Source organism: Aedes albopictus, chromosome 1, assembly GCF_035046485.1.
Source record: "Aedes albopictus strain Foshan chromosome 1, AalbF5, whole genome shotgun sequence".
Lineage (NCBI taxonomy): Eukaryota > Metazoa > Arthropoda > Insecta > Diptera > Culicidae > Aedes > Aedes albopictus.
The window spans coordinates 324,497,043-324,510,081 of NC_085136.1; the positions used below are offsets into that span (position 1 = coordinate 324,497,043).

Below are 13,039 nucleotides of genomic sequence, written 5' to 3' on the forward strand. Positions count from 1 at the left end.
TGACGGTTCATTTGGAACCTTTGGTTTCAGTCTTCGCGCATCTCTATAACAACTTCTCTGGTTTTGACTAGAAATCCTCTATATAGAGATGAGCGGAAGTTACATATGTCGATTCGGCAACGCTGTTTGTTTTGTTTACAACAGCTTCCAACACTTGCCACAAAGCTAGATGTTCAAACTTTGTGCGTGACTTTGTTATGGTGCAAGTTGTTTTGTTTGCGTTTGCTAATTATGGGCGAACTTTTTTTTTCTAAAATTTTGAAAAAATATCAACGCAATCGAAGAAATCTGAAATGCACTGCAAAGAGTAGCTCTAATCATATCGTCAGAAGCGAATCAAGCGGCAGCAACGGAAGTTTTTCGAGAAGAACAGCTACAAAAGTTTCTTCATGAGCATGAGTTTTTGAACACAGAAAGAATTAAATATAATCTTTTTTACTACATTTTCATATGCCATCAATTTTTCGATATTGAAAATAAATAATTATAATTTGTTCAGTACTGATTACAATACCGTGCAAACGAAGCATTCCTACAAACGATAAACATGTTCGTTTGGCTCGCATTTTGACAGTTCTCTCTGCACGATTGGCTCACAATGGCCGCTTCCGCAGATCTCTATAATGTAGGATTACTAGTTTTGACCATCGTTCAATGCAAGGAGACAATCATAATACAAATAAACAGCTGAGATATTAAGAGAGGAAAACCAAAGAGAGCCTCTCTTCTGCAGATTGAACCTTTAGACATGTTTGGCCTGAAATGTGGTATTCACTATAAGCTTTGATGAGTGAGATTGAAAGGATGCTACTGGTGATGTAGTAATATTGGGATTCCGAATCCTGCGGAATACTAACAATTATGATAGAAGACTTTTCGAAATGATACCGGCGATCTATTGTCGGCGAAGCACTAAGTTAGAATTCGGTGGTTGGACTTCCGAACCGAACTTTTCTTCCGAAGTAGCCAAGTGTCAAGCTACTTGTCACTGTTGTCCCTGTCATCTGTGCTCTTAGTAAATAAAAAAGGCAAAACACTGGTTCTCCAAAGCGCTGACCGTAATTTCTCAGTAATTAGTGTCTGAGTTTGTGGGATTTTATGTGATTCTTATTTCGTAACGCATGGAAATGGATAAATAGAAACCTTTAACCACCTACAGCAGCATCATTATAATGCTCCGTATTCATCATCCAGTGTGCGACAACGGTAGGTGAATCCAATACGGTTTGTGTGGGTACAACTTTCTAAGGATTTCGAAGCAGAATCTGGCTTTTCGGGAAATCCCTAACGAGAATTGACTATCGCTTCAGCAAATACCTGAAAGATGGGCAAAAGAAATAAACGTACAAGAAGTTTCCGCAAAGCGCTGCTCTATTTGGTAGAACCGGTAGAACATTAAAATCTTCAACAATCTCGGAAAAAGTCGATGGAGCGAGTGGTGGAAAATGTAAATAAACCCTAGTTGCACCAGCGTTTTAAGGTTGTCTGATCAGAGAGACACATGAATTGCATAACTAGACATTTTTCTCTTATAACTATGCAAAATCGCGTCGAAAATGCAATGAAATGTTTTATAACGTTACTACTTTTAGGAAAATGAGTATTCAATATACTCAAAAGGTTATTTGAAGCTTTTATTTATAGTTACAAAACATGATTTATTTCAAAATTTTTCGTCATGACCACCCGGTAGTGACATACTATGAACTTCGGAAGAAGGCAGACGTGTCGTTCACCGAAGCTGATTTTCTAGTTTTTTTCCGAACAGACAATATTATCCTGGTTATTCCGATGGTTACTAATAACTCTGAGGAAAACATGTGGTCTCAAGAACACTGTTGGATCTCACTATCGGTTCAAGACTCTTGCCAATTCTAAATCCTCAATCAGATCAAACAATACCCCCCGATAACGTGATCCATATTCATCAACCAAGTACGTATACAATGGCACAGTGTTTACAGTATAGTGGTTTCTGCTTTTAGTGCTGTTGCGTGTACGTACACGCTGCATTACAGGAACACCACTTGAGTTACTGGTTGAAAACAGTAAACAAAGATCAGCTGCTCCCAGCAAAATCAAATGGGCATATTTTCATCAAGTAGATTTGCATTGGTGTTCGTGACACCGCGCTGCGAAACCACTATGCTTATGTTTGTTGTATTTATCCAGGTATTTATCGTTGCTATCAATGCTATTTGTACATAGTCAGTGAAAAGAATTGTCAGACAAAAGAGGCACAAAACAAGCAACAAAGAAGGCGCGATGATTACTCTTTATCCCTTCTGGGAACAGATAATGACACGATCTCGATTTTTTTTTTGTTGCAGACAAAATGAAAGATAAATTTGTTGCGTACTTTCCAACTCGTGAATAATCAATTAATACTAACCCAGAGTCGAAACTGTTTTATGATAGATCTTCAACAGAGTTGCAGTGTTTACCGACTCGAAGTTACCGTTCGAAAATCGCAATGCAAGGCTTAAAAATCTCTAAAGGGGCTGTCCATTAATTACGTAAGGGTTTATAGGGGGAGAGGGGGTTTGAGAAATCTTACGCGCCATACAAAAATATTTGGCTTTTCATACAAAAAATCTTACAAGGGGGGGAGGGGGTGTCGAAAAATCGCAAAAAATCCCTTACGTAATTAATGGACAGCCCCAAACTCGTGGTGTACGATGTTTATCCTATTATTTTCAAGTTGGGACAAACTTGTGTCGCATTGGGTGGATTGTCGCAACAAATACAGGTTGCGACATTGTCATTATTGTTGCGCGATGGTTGAATTTTGATTCACAACATAGTTTTCAACCTTCGCGTACCCAACGTCTATTTCGGATTATTTTCGAATCTTGAATCAGCTATGCAAAAGGCATAACCGATTTTTTTTTAAGTCAATTGCATTCGCTCCAGGTTTGTCCAAATTGTCAAGGACTACCATACGGAACCGGTTCACCCAACTGTTCCGGAGTTATTCCAGATTCCGTTGGGGTCATGACCGGCCGGAAAATGACACATTAATGCTTTTTACTCTGAATCTATAGTTATTTTGGAAATTTGCACATATTATACGCCAGGAATACAGAAACTATATAACTGCAAGGAACCATTGACTTGAAATGGCACAATCAAGCAGTCTCATGAACCGGATATGTCCCGGGTGCCCCCAGGGATGTGGCCAAAGTGGCCATTCTAGCAACATTGTCAGAATCATTCATGCGGCACCTCGAACTTCATGATTTGTCGAAACACGAAGGAAAATAGTTCTTCCACGCTCCTAAGACCCCTCGGGAACGGCCTAGCCATACCCGGAATGTTCCGGGCGCCCCCAGGGATGTGACAAAAGAGGCCATTTCCACAATATTATCAAAATCAATTGTGCGACACCTCAAACTTCATGATTTGTTGAAACCTAAAGGAAAATAGCCCTTCTAGGCCCTTATGGCCACTTTGGATCGGTCTGGCCATACCTGGAATGTTCCGGATGCCCTCAGGGAAGTGTCAACATCAGCCGTGTGACACCTCAAACTTCATGATTTGTCGAAATATGAAGGATAATAGTCCTTTTAGGCTCCCATGAGGCCTTAGAGTGGTTCTGGTCACAGGAGAGTGGCCAAATTGGCCATTTCCGCAACGTTGGTCAAATCAATCGTGCGGCACCTCATACTTCATGATTTGTCAAAACGTGAAAGAAAACAGTCCTTCTCTTAGCTCTTAGCTCTTAGCAGTCCTTCTTCTAGCTCTTATGACCCCTCGGGAACGGCCTAACCATACCCGGAATGTTCCGAGTGCCCTCAGGGATGTGACAAAAGTGGCCATTTCCACAATATTATCAAAATCAACCGTGCGACACCTCTAACTTTATAATTTGTTGAAATCTAAAGGAAATTAGCCCTTTTAGGCCCTTATGGCCACTTGGAACCGGCTTGGCCATACATACCCGTATGCCCTCAGGGAAGTGGTCATTTCTCAAACATTGTCAAAATCAGTTTGATGATAGATCTTCAGCAGAGTTGCAGTGTTTACTGACTCGATGTTACTGTTCGAAAAGCGCAATGCAAGGCTCAAAAATCTCTAAACTCGTGGTGTACGATGTTTATCCTATTATTTTCAAGTTGGGACAAACTTGTGTCGCATTGGGTGGATTGTCGCAACAAATACAGGTTGCGACATTGTCATTATTGTTGCGCGATGGTTGAATTTTGCTTCACTGATCGAGGCTGTAAGTACCTTGAATTTGAAACGCTGTACGACGACATTTTCCTCGCTCTCGAAGCATGGATCGAGATGCTGAGTCAAACGAATCGTAATCAACAACCGATTGTGGTTTAACCGTCGCTTCCTCGTGCCATTCCGCATTTCGATGGCAAATACGACCAGTGGGAAAAATTTAAGGTCATGTTTAGGGACGTGGTCGACAGATCGAATGATGGAGACGCAGCAGGCATAATTGATGCAAAAACCATCGCTGATGGAAATTATGTCCATGCATGGAAAATTTTAGCAGAAAGGTTTGAAGACAAGCGACGAATGGTTGATCATCACATCTCTGGGCTACTCAACATAGGAAAAATGTTACAAGAAAGCCACTCTGAGTTGAGAGAGTTGGTCGATTCATGTGTTGGTCATGTCGAACATTTGAAACATTTGGGTCTAGATTTTACTGGGGTATCAGATACAATCGTAACGCACATCCTACCCAATGCGTTGGACGATGAGACAAAGAAGTTGTGGGAATCCTCGGTCGCCCATGGGGAATTGCCAGAATACGAGGACACTGTCAAATTTCTGAAAGATCACGCCCCTGTGTTTCAATTGCTTGCGACGTGGTCACCGAAGCGGAGAATGCAAATCGAACAAGACGTGTTCGAAATGCAAGCGGAAGCATCACACGCTGCTCCATGTTGAAGGTGGTTCAGTGCAAAGCTCAGGTTCCAGCAATGCCAGTACATACAACGGATCAGCAGCAGTCTCCGAAGCAAACGGCGCAGCCGGACAATGCAAATGTTCCTGGTAGCAGTACGCCCAACACCGTGGCTTCGAATGTGGTCGAGAAGCCAATTTCGCAAGTGCTGTTGCTGACTGCAATGGTCAGCGTTTTGGACAAACATGGAAAACCGCAATCATGTCGCGCTCTTTTGGACGGTGGTTCGCAGGTCAACTTCATCTCGGAGGCGATGTTGGAAAAGCTGCAAGTGGATCGAGAAGAAATCGACATTCCCATCACCGGAATCAACAGCGTCAGATCCAGCGTTCGACAACGGGCGAGGGTGAAGGTTCGTTTGAGGCAGAATGGTTTCAAGATGGAGTTGGATTGCTTGGTCTCGCCGAAGGTAACAGGAAACCTGCCGACCTTTGAGGTTGACGCTGCTACATGGAACATTCCCGCTGGAATCCAGTTGGCAGACCCTACGACCTTCCGTCCAGGACAAGTGGATTTGCTGATTGGAATGGAATGGTACGACGATGTTCTCAAGGCCGGTCGTGTGAAGCTATCAGAAGATCTGCCTACGCTCCGAGATACGCAATTTGGCTGGTTGGTTGGTGGAAAATATGCTAGTGCTTTTTTGTGGAACAATTGTGAACTCTAATGTGGCAACACCATCAAGTGACTCTTTAAACGAACTGATGCAAAAGTTTTGGGAAGTGGAAAGTGTTTCCAGTGAGAAGTCCGTGATGACTGAAGCTGAACAGTGTGAGCAGCATTTCCAGTCAACGGTTCGTCGAAATGAAGATGGTCGATATGTAGTACAGTTTACACTTCGGGAATCAATCAGCCAGCTTGGAGATTCGAGACCAATGGCGCTGAGGAGATTCTACGCACTACGGACATTGCAAGGAAGTGCATGAAGCGGAAGATCCTGTTGGTTTGCAGAGATGGTATCTACCGCACCACGCGGTACTTAAGCTTTCGAATACGACTACCAAGTGTCGCGTCGTGTTTGATGCATCGGCAAAGGTTGGTGGAATGGCATTGAACGACGTGATGATGGTTGGCCCTACAATTCAACCTGATTTGCTGACGATCATTTTGAATTTCCAAACTGTGACGTACGGTACAGCTGCAGTACCATTTCTGGACATTCGTGCGCTGTACCAACTGGCAATCGACGAGGAAGCAGAATATCCTTTGGCAGCGGAGTTGGTGAAGAAGATGTTCTACGTGGACAACGTACCTTTTGGTGGAAACAATTTGGTAGAAGTGAGAGGCCTCCAACGAGAGTTGATTTCGCTACTGCAACGCGGAGGTTTTCATCTACACAAGTGGGCTGCAAACGATGAACAACTCCTGGACTCTATTCCTGAGGAGGATCGAGATAAATTGGTGAAGATTGAAGACTCTAGTGCCAATGAGGTAATTAAGAACCTTGGGCTTATGTGGGATCCAGTCGGAGATGATTTTCTGTTCCGGGCACAATCTGACTGCAACAATCCAGCACCGACAAAACGGGAAGTTCTGTCAGTTATAGCAAGGCTTTTTGATCCCCTCGGCCTGTTGTCTCCAGTAATTGTTCTCGCAAAGGTTTTGATGTAGAAGCTGTGGAAGAACATGATGGATTGGGACGGTCGGCTGGATGAAGAACTACTCGACGACTGGAGATATTTTTTGAACGCGCTGCCACTTGCAGAGGACTTCCGAGTTCCTCGGCAGGTAATTTCGGAGGAATCGGCAAGGATTGAAACCCATGGATTCGCAGACGCCTCAAATACAGCCTACGGTGCATGCGTATACCTTCGGTCGTTACATTCCGATGGTACTGCGAGTTCGGGCCTAGTTACAAGTAAGTCGAAAGTCTGTTCCATAACACCTATGTCCATCCCGTGCAAGGAGCTGATGGCAGCTTTATTTCTTCATCGATTGGTTAAGAAAGTGGTTGACGCGATGGAATTGGAACACGTCTCGGTTGCTCTCTGGTCCGACAGCCAGGTGGCCATTGCGTGGCTAAACAAGCCGTTGGACTGCCTGCAAGTATTCGTGGGAAATCGTGTAGCCGAGATTAAACCAGCAAACTCTTGCAGAAAAAAAAACCATTGAAATGCCCCTGAAATCTCCATAGAACCCCCTGAAACAAACAAAAAAATCCCAGGCACCCCTAAGAAACCCGCTGAAACAGCTTGAAAAGTCTAAAGGAACCCGCTGCGGTTTGAAGTCTAACAAGCAAAACTTTTTAAACTCCGAGAGCCCTCAGGAATTCCCTGAAGCCTCCTTAAACCTCTCTGAAACACCTTGATGTCCCAAGTAACCATGACGCTGGATATAGAGCATTAATTTCGCTTTATAGTATATTATATGACATGCGATATAAAGTTGTTTTGTCACATAGGTACCATTAAAGTAGGTTTAAAGTCGAAAGTGGCGCTACTATTGTTGATTAAAAGCAAGCTTTACTGTGGCGATTGCTAAAGCATATAAAATGCTTGTACCATATAGCTAATGCAATAAAATAGTATGGAATGCATACTTAAGGCATCATGTCAACAAAAGAAAAAAAGTGTTTTTCATTTTTCTGTCTATTTTTATCCTCTCATACCTGTTCCGATACTCTCACACTGATGTTTTTTATTCTATTTCGGGAATTGAACCTAGACTGCTGAAACTGGACCGCGATGAAACTTGGATGCGCTAATGCTGTGCTACGACTACCATGTATTTTGCACCTGGAAAAATGTGCAACATAAAGTAACGTATACTCAGCTCGTGCTTTATTGAGTTGTGTTTTCAGCAGCTCTAAAAATTTGTGCTAGGGTCTGAATGCCATCAGTTATCTTACTCTCCCAAATTCATTCGAAAACAAGCGACTACAGAACCGATTGATTCCACAAACGAAGATAATATAAAGATATAAATTAGTCTGTGTTGATTCTGTTCTTATTGTTTTCATACGTGCTCACTTTTATAACTTCTTTTATAAAATCGGGGCACTCTGTTAAATAAGGAAACCAATATCTCAACCCCACATAATTTTTGTTCCCTCAGCATCTGCATGTCTTCAAGTTGAGTTTCTAAAAATGTTTAACAGATTTTTTCCGAACTGAGGGTTTTTTTCTGTTTACAACGATGAAAGCATTAGTAAAGGCATATATGAAGTAATAAATCCTTGCATTATTGATTGCCATAAAGCTTTTAACATGGTAATGCAATGAAGCATCAAACAACGTCGCTATAGAACTATACCGAACTGTCAAAACCCTATAATGCTTCAATGCTTTCATAACGTAGAGTAAACGCTTTATTACTTGACAGGTGTAGAATAAAAGTTATCTCGCATTAGCTAAACTATAATACGATTGAATTAATGTAGTGATATAATGCTTGTGGTTACTTGGGGTGTTTCTGAAAACCCCTGAAATGCCTCTAAAGCTCCTCTGAAAGCACTCTGAAATGCTCTGAAACCCTTCTGATGCTCACTCAAAAGTCTGTGGAGCCCCCAAGCACCTCCCGGAACCCCTCTGAAACACCTTGATACGCCCACCTGAAAGCATTGGAATCCCCCGCAAACCCCGAGAACCCCCTGGAATTTCCTCACTATTTTTAAAACCTCCGTAAAACACCTTTGAATAGAGGCCTCCCCTTTAACTACTCTGAAGCCGCTTTCCATACCATTGAAAATTTTTGAAAGTGCCTGAAACTACATACTGTGAAACCTCTACTAAAACACTTTGATATGCAATGATTCCTAATGAAGCACTCCGGAAAGCTCTGAAGCACCGAAAAACCCTTCAAAAAATCTTCGCTACTGAGGCCGCTCAGAAATGCCTCTGCAATCTTCCTAATGATTCATTCAAAGACACCTGAAAACCATTTAAACTCCGCTTGATTTCATCTTAAATTCTACTATAGCTACTCGCCTTCCATAAACCCTTTTGCAATCATGTAATCCATTGGATCCCAACTAACATTTTGATAACCAATTAGTATTGTAGCAGTTTTGAGAAGCGCCATACAACGTAATACCATTTTTTTTTGATTTTATGATTGCTTCACCAACCTCATCTAGTCTTTTTAACTAAAGAATGTTACTTGGGATAATAAACTGATTACAATTGGGTAATATATCTGTTACGAAGACGGTCACGTATTAGATTCTAAAGAGCAAACCCGTTTGTCTTTTATCTTAAAGTATTTATAGGTTATTAAGAACGCTGCGTCTTTACTTCCCATCCATCGCTTCTCGGCCTAAAGGCTAAGATCAAAGTGTAGTTTCCTTCCCTTCCGATGGAAGAACCCACACGTTTTGTTGGGGGTGTAATTCGATTCCAGATCTTCAGTGTAGTAGTCATGAGTTCTAACCATCCCACCAGAACTGCTCCCTACTAGTTGTAATAATATAAGTGTTTGTGTTTTTTCGACTACTCGACGTCCATATGCCAAACGGGATATCATCGATAAAAATACCCTGTTGTTGAAAAATCCATCTCATCAACTAATCTATTCCTAGTTTGTCATCCACTTCCACCCGGGAACCGAATACTTAGCTTGCCTGCTGAAATCACGCACGCACATACCTCAAAAACGGTAGGAAATTAACCGCCATCGATACTCCGATATGTTTGACGCCCTCCTCCTGGAGATGCTGCAGATATCGCCACGTTGCGTCATCCCGCTCGTACTGCAGCCCGAACACGATGTCATTCATCAGATTTCCTAGAATGTGATGCAGCAACGGTGCAGGATCGAACGCAAACACTTTCTCCGATTCTCTCTTCAAATCCTGTGAACGGTGGCGGTGGTGCAGCAGTCCGAAGGTCAGCACAGAGAAGAAAACAAAAGTCATTCTTTGGAAATATAGTGGTTTTTGGAAAGGTACGATCGTGTTCTGAACATTGGAATTGTGGTCAAAGTGGTCAATTCATCACTAAAAGTAGTAAGAAGCTAAGGTATTCGAAAAACAGCTCGACGACGAGGGTCAGCATCATTCTGACTGCATGATCGTCCTCCTCGTCGAAGTATCTTCAGGAAGAGAGGGGAAGAATTCTAACTACACACCAGAAAAATTCCGTACCTGTAGGAGTTCATTGACACCGATTAAGATGCGGGCTTCGAGCGTTGAACGCGTTGGGCCGAATTTCGTCATGCCCATCTTGCGCAGCCATTCGGTCGAGAGACGCCGCTGATCCCGCCATAGATTGCCTTCTGCGCAGATGATTCCTGGAAAGAAAAACCGAAAGGAACAAAATAACCGACAAGGCTAAAGGCGCATCTTCGTTTCGTTTTTTTTTCTTAGTTGATTCGGCCGTTTATTCCTTTTTCCCAGAACTAGTGCACTTTTGGCCTCGAAAGGTGCAACGGCCAGTTTCTCACACATTCCTGACTGCTCCCCATGATGCTATTCCAGGAATTGCTGTTCAAACATTCAACCATCCTGCATCTTCTCAGAGCTGAAAACAAGCACCGGAAATAGCGCACATAATTGGCCCCCTTTTCGGGTATCAGGAATGCTGCGCTAACCTTGAAACTGGGAGATGATTCACCTCCGATCTCCACCTCTCTATGTAGCCTGGCGTTTGGTCGGTTCTAGTCCTGAAATTGGCTGTGGATCGTCTCACCTGCGCCAAATTTTTAAACGGTGTGGCAATTCAGGATTTTTATTGTAATATTTTTTTTTGAATGGACAGACAAACAGGACATACAGACAGGACAGACGACAGGATAGACGACAAAACAGACGACAGAACAGACGACGGGACAGATGACAGCACAGACGACAGGACAGACGACAAGATAGACGACAAGACAAACCACAGGACAGACGACAGGACAGACGACAAGAAAGACGGCTGGATAGATGACAGGATAGATGACAGCTTAGACGACGGGACAGACGACAGGATAGACGACGGGGCAGACGACGGGACAGACGACTGGATAGACGACAGGGCAGACAACAGGATAGACGACGGGATAGACGACGGGATAGACGACGGGACAGACGACAGGACAGACGACAGGACAGACGACGGGATAGACGACGGGGCAGACGACGGGACAGACGACGGGACAGACGTCAGGACAAATGACAGCATAGACGACGGGATAGACGACAGGACAGACGACGGGATAGACGACGGGACAGACGACGGGACTGACGCCAGGACAGACGACAGGACCAACGACAGGACAGACGACAGGACAGACGGCGGGATAGACGACGGGGTAGACGACGGGACAGACGACGGGACAGACGACAGGACAGATGACAGCACAGACGACGGGACAGACGACAGGACAGATAACAGGAGAGACAAGGCACAGACAGGACACAAACCGGACTGACGACAGGACAGACGACAAGACAGACGACAGGATAGACGACAGGACAGACGACAGGACAGACGACAGGACAGACGACGGGATAGACGACGGGACAGACGACGGGACTGACGACAGGACAGACGACAGGACCAACGACAGGACGGACGACGGGATAGACGACGGGGAAGACGACGGGACAGACGACAGGATAGACGACAGGGCAGACAACAGGATAGACGACGGGGCAGACGACGGGACAGACGACAGGATAGACGACGAGATAGACGACGGGACAGACGATGGGACTGACGACAGAACAGACGACGGGACAAACGACAGGACAGACGACAGCACAGACGACGGGATAGACGACAAGACAGACGACAGGAGAGACAAGACATAGACAGGACACAAACCGAACTGACGACAGGACAGACCACAAGACATACGACAGGACAGATGACAGGACAGACGACAGGACAGACGACAGGACAGACGACAGGTCTGACGACAGGACAGACGACAGGACAGACGACAGGACAGACGACAGGACAGACGACAGGGCAGACGACGGGACAGACGACAGGGCAGACGACGGGACAGACGACGGGACAGACGACAGGACAGACGACAGGACAGACGACAGGGCAGACGACGGGACAGAAAACAGGGCAGACGACGGGACAGACGACGGGGTAGACGACGGGACAGACGACGGGACAGACAACAGGATAGACGACAGGGCAGACAATAGGATAGACAATGGGATAGACGACGGGGCAGACGACGGGACAGACGACAGGATAGACGACGGGATAGACGACGGGATAGACGACGGGACAGACGATGGGACTGACGACAGAACAGACGACGGGATAGACGACGGGACAGACGACGGGACTGACGACAGGACCGACGACAGGACAGACGACAAGACAGACGACAGGACAGACGACGGGATAGACGACAAGACAGACGACAGGAGAGACAAGACATAGACAGGACACAAACCGAACTGACGACAGGACAGACGACAAGACATACGACAGGACAGATGACAGGACAGACGACAGGACAGACGACAGGACAGACGGCAGGACAGAAGACAGGACAGTCGACAGGACATACGACGGGATAGACGACGGGACAGACGATAGGTCTGACGACAGGACAGACGACAGGACATATGACAGGACAGACGACAGGACAGACGACAAGACAGACATCAGGACAGACAACAGGATATACAGATAGGACAGACGACAAGACAGACAATAGGACAAACGACAAGATAGACGACAAGACAGACGACAGGGCAGACGACCAAGACAGCCGACCGGACGGACGACAGGACAGTCAACAGGACAGTCGACAGGACAGACGACAGGAGAGACGACAGAACAGACGACAGGACAGACGACAGGACAGACGACAGGACAGACAACAGGACAGACGACAGGACAAACGACAGAACAGACTACATGACATACGACAGGACAGACGACAGGATAGACGACAGGACAGACAGACAGGACAGACAGAAAGGACAGACAGACAGGACAGACAGACAGGACAGACAGACAGGACAGACAGACAGGACAGACAGACAGGACAGACAGACAGGACAGACAGACAGGACAGACAGACAGGACAGACAGACAGGACAGACAGACAGGACAGACAGACAGGACAGACAGACAGGACAGACAGACAGGACAGACAGACAGGACAGACAGACAGGACAGACAGACAGGACAGACAGACAGAACAGACAGACAGGACAGA

The 13,039-nt window shown here is 45.1% G+C and overlaps 1 protein-coding gene across 1 annotated transcript in view; it reads right to left on the minus strand.

The window, feature by feature from the left end:
* The window catches only part of LOC109411508 (cytochrome P450 306a1), a 47,471-nt gene that overhangs the window by 16,817 nt on the left and 17,615 nt on the right, over positions 1-13,039 (minus strand). Inside the window, exons 3-4 of the mRNA XM_029867619.2 lie at positions 10,005-10,150; positions 9,508-9,713 (exon numbers count right to left, since the gene is read on the minus strand). Of these exons, the coding sequence (XP_029723479.2) occupies positions 9,508-9,713; positions 10,005-10,150 (352 nt within the window). The remainder of the gene's footprint in view (positions 1-9,507; positions 9,714-10,004; positions 10,151-13,039) is intronic.